The 8359-nt window shown below is 33.0% G+C and overlaps 1 protein-coding gene across 1 annotated transcript; it reads right to left on the bottom strand.

Annotated features, from left to right (window-relative positions):
- Positions 1–451: 451 nt before the first annotated feature.
- On the bottom strand, positions 452–7889 carry LOC142983578 (uncharacterized). The gene is made up of 3 exons (XM_076130530.1): positions 7681–7889; positions 7346–7601; positions 452–1500 (listed from the first exon to the last, which is right to left on the bottom strand). Exons 1-3 carry the CDS (start codon positions 7828–7830, stop codon positions 1178–1180), a joined length of 729 nt encoding a protein of 242 aa, XP_075986645.1. The 5' UTR covers positions 7831–7889; the 3' UTR covers positions 452–1177.
- Positions 7890–8359: the final 470 nt, after the last annotated feature.

The following is an 8359-nucleotide window of genomic DNA, read 5'->3' as shown; positions in this document are numbered from 1 at the left end:
AGGTCTAGATCAGGTTTAGAAAGTGAAAACAGGTGATGATGATATTATTATAATTATATTTGTAAAAGTAAACGGGAAAGTGAGTAATTATGTTATTTTCAATGAACTTGACTTGTTACTGAAGGTTGTTAAATGTACGAATGAGGCAATAATGACGTCATCATTTCCATAAGAGTGTAATACATGAATGATGAATTCTTTCAGGGGTGGATGGATGGTGCATTGAAATTAGGTGAATTGTTTTTGATTGTGATTAGGCGTGTTTTTATGTAGGGCAAAGCTGTGCTTTTCTTGACAGATTTTTCATCAGTTATTTTTGTAGGATGCACACTTGATTCTTTAGTCATTATATTGTCATTGTTTAAATCTCAGTTTAATATAGTTTGTATTAGGACGGTATGGTCCGTGGGTAAGGTTTAGGAGTTAGATTGTCTTAGGGTAAATAAATAAATTTTATTTTTCAGTTCTTTATTTGTACGAATCGTTAAGTATATAGCTAAAAGCATAAATGAATGTGTTATATTTGAATACTATATAAGTATGAGAATAATGAAATATACTATCATATTTGTACTAAAAAGCGAGCCATAATACATAATATTATGTAACGAATATGTAAAATATGTAGGTGCGTATAAAATGTAGGGCTGTGTTTAATAAAGTGACATTATATGTGTTAGAGATATGAAAATATAGTAAATAAAATAAATATATAGATAATATGAAAATAAAAAAGCTATCACATAGCTTATATCACAACAAATACGTATATACATATATGCATGAATATAACATATACATAATACACACTAATTACAAATAAAATGAGGACTTAGTATGAAAAAGACTAGACAAATTAAGGATTAAAAGTAAAAATAAAAATATAAAGAGATATTTTAAAAATAAAATACACATATACGGATACCGTATAGGATGGGAAACTACTAAAACAGCTTAGTAGTACAACAAGAAGACCATACAAACTTAGAACAACAATTTTAGGTAAAACAGTAACAACAATCTCGCGTCGGTAAAAATCCCTTACAAAGGGAAATTCGTCATTAAATAATTAATAAATATTTCTTACGAACTACAATAAATAAACTCAGTACATGCCGTTTTACTATGTTACATTCAGGGTTGGACTTAGAATAGCTCCTTGCGTTACGCCTAACACTTAATCAGTTTTAACGTGAGCGGAGTAGGCTAGGTCTTGGCTGTCGTCGATGGACCTGCCCCAGCCGTGTCCGCTGCTGGCGTAATGTTCCTCATGATGAGGGTGGGCAACAACCTCGTAGCTAGTTTCATGGTGTTTGCTGGCCAAAAGCTTCTTCAGGGCAATGATACCGGCTACAAGGAGGGAGATCTTGGCAAGGAGGACGGCCTTGGCCGCGGCGAAGGCGATGATACCAAGGAACAGAGGGATCAAAGCGGTGATCTTCAACTTGGCGAGAGCGAGGAGGGGGAGGAGCTGCTTGATCTTCTTCTTCTTGCCACGAGCTGGAATGAGATAAATAATTCATAAGTATGTTGGTAGAATATAATGCTAATATTTTAAAGACAACAATGGTGGGTTATATTCGTAGTTTTATTCAAAATAGACGGCAATAACGAATTGTTTGTTTTACAGTAAGCATTAAAAATTGCATTTATATAATGATCAAATGCAAAAACGATCAAGCTATAAAACCTACTTTATAGTTTCACCTTAATGTTAATCAGATATTCTGGAATCAAATGCAAAAGAAGTAGTAAAAGTCAATCTTTGAATAAGTTTTTTACTTTCAATTTTATTATCAACATTTAAATAATCAATTAATTTTATTTAAATTGATTGAATTAGAATAAAATTCATAAGACAAAAAACAGCATTTTAAAATCAATAAACACACTTCAGTCTAATAAAAACAGTCTCACCAAATAAACAGAAAGAGAGAAGCATTTCAAATTAATCAAAAGCCAAGCCCTCATTTCATTAAAACCATTATTTTCCCATACGATCTCTAAACACAAAAACATGAGTAAGAACTCGTTTAACATAACTCCCATAAAATTACAAATTATCCGTCCCATAACAACACCATAGAGCTGCCATTTAGACATTCATCTCAACTTTCACATCGTTTTAAGAACATTCCGAACAAATTCGTCGACATGATTGTCAAGATTCATTACCTTTTCGACATCTGTTTTGACAACCCACTTATCTTGTGATGTATGGTTAATGTGGACTAGTTTTTCATAGTGATTGTACTTTAGATCAGTTTTACGATTTGTTCAGATTTTATGTTGTCTAAGCATTTCGGAAACTATTTATTGGAGGTATAGGCAAATGAGAGTAACTTCAAATGACTAATTACTAAGTTTGCAGTAATTTATGTAACCCAAAAGAAGGGACGCTAAAAAATGGTGTCGAAAAAAGTTGAGCTCAGCAAAAAGGCTAACGTAAGACGAAGGCTAAATGTCATTGTAAGATTATACTTAAATTAAACTTGGTCAGATTATTATTTCTTTAGTTCAACAAACCAATTTCAGTTACGTATTGCAGATAAGATCTATACAAACAATAAACATCTTTCTAAAAAATAAATAGAATTCTAATCGATTTCAAAATCAATTTTGCAAGTTAGACAAGAATGTAGTCACACAGACAGCTGAACGAAACAAAATAATCAATTAAATACGCACAGATATGCGTAAAAAATTATCAGTTATAATAAGAAAATGGTTACAATTCCATATGTACACAAAAAGCTGCAAATTAAACTATTGATGAAATAAAATATATTTGTCAAAAGTAACAGTAGATCAAAGGCTGCCTTAAAATTAGTCAGAAGCGTAAGAACGCCATCTATCTGTTTGCGGTTGAACTACTACAAGCGTAGATTCATTCATGAGACACAAGGGCAACTGTGTTTACTACGGCAAGTCAAGGTAAACTTTACTATACGATTAGCGGATTCATTGAATAAAATACTGATACTATGATTTTCTAATGAAAAAAAAAGTGATCGATGGCATTTGAACACCTGTTCTCTATTTCAATTCAATCCTAATTACAGTGTGACCTTAACATAGATAATATCTATTCGTTTAACATAGATGATTTAGAAGGCAGTATGTATTAAAAATTATTTTAACCAAATAATTTGCTAACCGTTTTATAAACCTTTAGGTTAACGGATGACAAGTTTCTATGAGTAAAAGGTGTTTAAAAAACGAGTAATACTAGGCAAAAGTATTAATTGTACTACTTATCAGATTATGTTCTGCTCGCACATATATCATTTTTACTATTAAATAATGCCTAATTTAGCTAATATTTTATGTGTTTATATATAGATTTAATAATATAATTTTCCAAGATACGCTACTAACTAACATAGCCTCCTCTTAATAATTTCAAATCAGATTCTATTCAAATCATTTATACTTGACATCATTATTTCTGTATTGTGCCTTGTCCTAGTCTAGGTGTATAGTCAGGTCATCAGCGCAAAGGAAACGTATAACATGATTAATGTTAATGTTATTCGCAACTTTCCCTGTTGTGTCACCATTATCATCGACATCCGCCATCGAGGCACAAAGGTCTAACATTAACGGTTTAACACATACAGAACTATCGTCTTGATGTATTCCCGTTGCTTTTATAATAATATCAAAACATTTCTTATCAAGAAGATATTTTTATATAGAATAATTTATAGAAGAATAAAATTCGAGTCATAAAACGTTAGTAAAATGATTTTGACAGTCGTTAATTGGTGTGAAATAAAAAAAATCTTTCGAACGATAATTCAACGAAACATAAATGACGCTACGATATTTGAGAAGAAGACCTACCGCCGTAAAAATCTAAAATAGTAATTAATTTTCTGCTACACCTTATAAGCACGCTTGCGGATCTACGTAACTATTCATCTCTAATGCTTAGATCGTAACCTCATCAGCAGGTGTATACACGGAACGGATACAAGTGTAGTTACTGAGTTATCTTAACAAAAATTGTAATTGTTCAAAACATTTTCTCTCAGCCACCCACGTATCAATAACAACAATTATTAATACCACCATATTAAATTTTTATGATCACCCATAACGGCAGTCGTAACATGAACATCTCGTAACATAGAAAGGCGACTTTCATCTGGCTAGGAGTGGCAAGATTTCTCGATGAGTCGCCCAACTGGTTCCATGCAGGACGACTGAATCGCCTTTGCGGGAGTGGCCCGCTTTCCACGTCTTCCGACGACATTGACAATGTGAAGGTTAAAGTTTTTCTAGAAGATTCTACTTGTCATTGGCTAGACGACCTTATTTGACTAAAACATCACTTGTTTATTTAGAACATCACTCCCGTTTTAGATCGTGAAATACATCCCCACTTTTTCTTAACCAATAAAGTCGATTCCATGTAATAGCGAATGAATGCATTACCACAATAAATAGACTACAAGTACTACAACAGAAATTAGAAAAAAAAAACCGCTTTGTCCAACCCAAGATTCGTACTCAAGACCACAAAGGTATTCAGACACTAATGAAGCATAAAATCTAAAGTGGAATTCAAAAGACTGATTCGAAAAGCATGCAAATTGTTCCATTACATAACTTGCTCCTGATCTTGAGAATGAAACATGAGGTTGCGTAATGTCTTTCTAAGCAATTAAGAGGAGTTACGATGCTTGTAATCTGGACCACATCATTTGCGTACTCAAGATGTTACTAGTTGTAATTCAAAATTAATGTGTGTTGAAAACTTACGATTTATTATTGAATTTGTAGAAGAGTTCTAGTGGAATATACACATTTGCTAGTGGTCCACCCAGCTTTGCCCAAGTAACAAGGTAACTTTAACAATTTATACTAATTGCTTCCTTAAAAATCAATCTATCCTATCCATTAGAGAAAATTTTCATCAAATCCGTTTTGTAAATTTTACGTTTTTCGCAAACAGACAGACTGACGCGGCGAGAAGAATTTATAGCATGATGATGAAGTGTTTACGAACAAACGGAGGAAGATAGCGGATGTGTACTGACATATAATTAATGAAACGATATTAATCGTAAAAGAAATAACAAGATCTACCGCATTGCATGTTTACGTGCATAATTATGTATAAAGCGGGCATCGAATCCAGAGCATGAAAATTTCACATCTGTAACCAATGGTGCAATGGAAACTTTCTATTTATATCAATAACTTAGATTAACTGAATGCTCTATAGATTTCACTGTTGCGTTGAAGATTAATAGGGCTGCTACTATAGGAAATAATTGGATAAGATGGGCCAGTCATTTATCCTTCTTTCTTTAAATTGAGAATATTTTATCTGCTGCAAGATGTTCCTGTCCAGCAGTTTCGGCTTTCGGCTGATATGATGAATCTTTCACGAGTCAGTTCAGTCAGTTGAAGTCCTTGTTGCAATTATGTGATTCAAGTGGAATTATACTTAACAATTATCATCTATTAATATCAAATTGATGACTACTGTATTAAATAAATTTAACAAAATAAAATAAAAATAAACCTTTTCACCTGAATTACGTTATTAAGTTACAGTCACATTTTCAAAATCATCATCATCAAAATTTCTAAAGCCATCTCCAACCTTATCTTTCATTTTATCATTACTACCAGCCAAAATAAAATAAATACTCGGCCACGGTGTTTGTTTGAACAAGTTCATTATAATCAGGTGTCTCACTTGTTTGAGATGGTTTACTTTGGTCAGGAATGCAAGCGTACTATTTTAAGTGCAGTGATTGGTATAATTTAGAATTTAGAGCAGAAGATAATTATGTTTCTATAAATAGTGGTTTAAGTAGAGACGAAATTTTGAAGTTACATGTAAATATACAATTTTTTTGGTTTTGCTCGGGTAAAACGTTTGGGTTTTAGTGTTTGAGCTTGCAAATTATAAATTTGGTTCTGTATCTTTTCCTAAATCAAACTATTAAATTAATAGACGACTACTAATAGCCTGCACCTCGGACTCTAGTAACGTGCTACTTAATTAGTTTTCATCGAGATAGACAATTTATTTAGTCTTCAAAGAAACGAAAATATTGAATAAGCGTAGGTAGCCTTAACAGGTCGTGTTAAAAATTCAGGGCAAGAACTTTGACAAAAAGTTTACTGACATGATTTGAATATATTTGAATTTAATTAGCTATAATTTATAGAAAGTGTTCTAATTTTTTAGCAACACGCCTGTAGGCTTAAGATTCAAATAATTGGCAGGTTTTTTTAGCAACAGTAATTATAGTCTTCATATAAAAAGGGCGGAGCCGAGAGCATAATCAAACTATACTTACATGCACATTGTGTGACTCCAAAAGGCTTTTTTAATAGTTTTCGAATCTAGTATTTTTACGGTACTTAAGAATCGTATGCAAAACATGACTATCGGTAGTAACAACTACTTCCGAAGAAGTAATATCCATTAAATACAATTTGGCATATTATATGACTACTTCCTTTTGCCAGTTATTCGCTCCAAAACATGCATGCATGCATGCATTAGCTAACGCAAAGGAAAATTTCACGGTATTATGTTAAATACAACCGTTTAAACAACCAGAAACTATGTAATATACAGTAAAAGTAGTTTTAACAAAAATACCTTTAACTTACGCGAAAAGAATATTGCAAAAATGTCGTCACATTATTATTGATAGTTTCTTAAATAAACATAAGACGAAAATAATAGACTCTCTCTTTCTATTCCGAATAAATACAGAGAAATATTTGCAAATCAACGAATTAACATAGCTTTACATAAATTATGGTAATTGTGTTCCTCTCATACTGTTTCTAACAAATATTTACTATCATATATTATCCTGTTTGATAATTTCCGAAAGTTATTCAACGTCCTCAGACGTAATAAAATCGATTTGTCTCATTATACCGGCGAAATCGAAATAATTAATTTCCTAGAAAATCGAAACTCCAAATGGATGACCACAAATTGTTTTGCTCTATTTATTACTCTTATAAATGTTATTTAGACACGGATTGTTGAACGCTATAATTTTTATTATTTCCGTTTTTTCTGTCTTGGTAATAAATTTATATTAATTAACATATTATTTGAAATCACTTGAATGCACATAAAATTTATGTAATTGATCGCCATTTAAAAAACATTCTAACGGTATCATCAAACTTTATGGATTTTGGAAATATGTTTAGATCTTTAACAGCTTAGACACGCTTTAATTATTAAATCACGTTTGTAAAACGTAATACAGTTATTAAGTCGTTTTTGCCGTCATTTGAACGCAACTTCCATTCATGAGTCATGTAATAGCGACATTATGAATGCTCGACTTACCTTCCTCGAGAGACCTCTTCATGCCTTCGACAGCTGATGAGGGCAGTTTGAATTGGATGACATGGTTCTCCAGGAAGTCAGCAGCAGAATCAACTAGTCTGGACTCGACCTGGGCTTCTCTCGCCTTGGGCTCCTCAGACAGAGGCTCCAGAGCCCTCGCTGACCTCGGAGAGCCATTACTCAAAATAGCCACACCATCAGCTACGTTCAACTCCCTCGCCGTGTTCACTGCCTCCACATATTTCAACGTCTTCTCCTGCAACCAAAAGATATCGATATAGATCATTGATCTTATAACACGACACAACACTTCACATCACATCACTGATCCCGACCTTTATGCACAGGGAAGTATCTCCATCAACACATTCTTTGACGACACCTAAGATAGAGCCGAAAACTCCGAGTTCATTGGACTCCTTGTCCAGAGCAGGCATCGCCCGCGCCGTCGCGAAAAGAACTAGGACTGCAATGTATCGTATCATGGCGAGGAATCAAATCACCCCTACGGAAAGCTTAGCGCAAAGTGTAGCGTCGGTGTATAAGTCGGCCTGTTTTAAGCATCTTACCCCACTACTCGCTGGACGGTCAAGAAAAGTGAACTCAATAGGTTGCGATTAAAGTGGTGACGACGAATTATTTTGTTGTAAATACGACCACTTTTTTGGTAGCACGTGGATTGTATGGGTGTGGGTGTCATGGTGACAGTTTGTACATATTTCGTGGTCTGAATTAAAAAAATATATTTTAGATACTCATGTTATGTTTCGTTTGGATAAAATAGGAATTTACAGTGTGACTTTTGTTATAGAAATGGTATCAAATCTATCGGTGCATTTTTTATTTGTTTGTGTCAGTTGTTTATAAAGCTAAAAGTCTTTTAAGATTGTGTTAAAGTTTTAGCTGTATCATTACTTGAAATGGTGTTCTTTAGTTTGTAAATAGGTCATTACGATTTTGTTTGATTTTTAAATAAATTCGTGGTTTTAGTAGATTTATTTGAAAATATACTTT

This window comes from Anticarsia gemmatalis, chromosome 24, assembly GCF_050436995.1.
Source record: "Anticarsia gemmatalis isolate Benzon Research Colony breed Stoneville strain chromosome 24, ilAntGemm2 primary, whole genome shotgun sequence".
Lineage (NCBI taxonomy): Eukaryota > Metazoa > Arthropoda > Insecta > Lepidoptera > Erebidae > Anticarsia > Anticarsia gemmatalis.
This window is presented reverse-complemented; position numbering and strand designations above follow the sequence as displayed.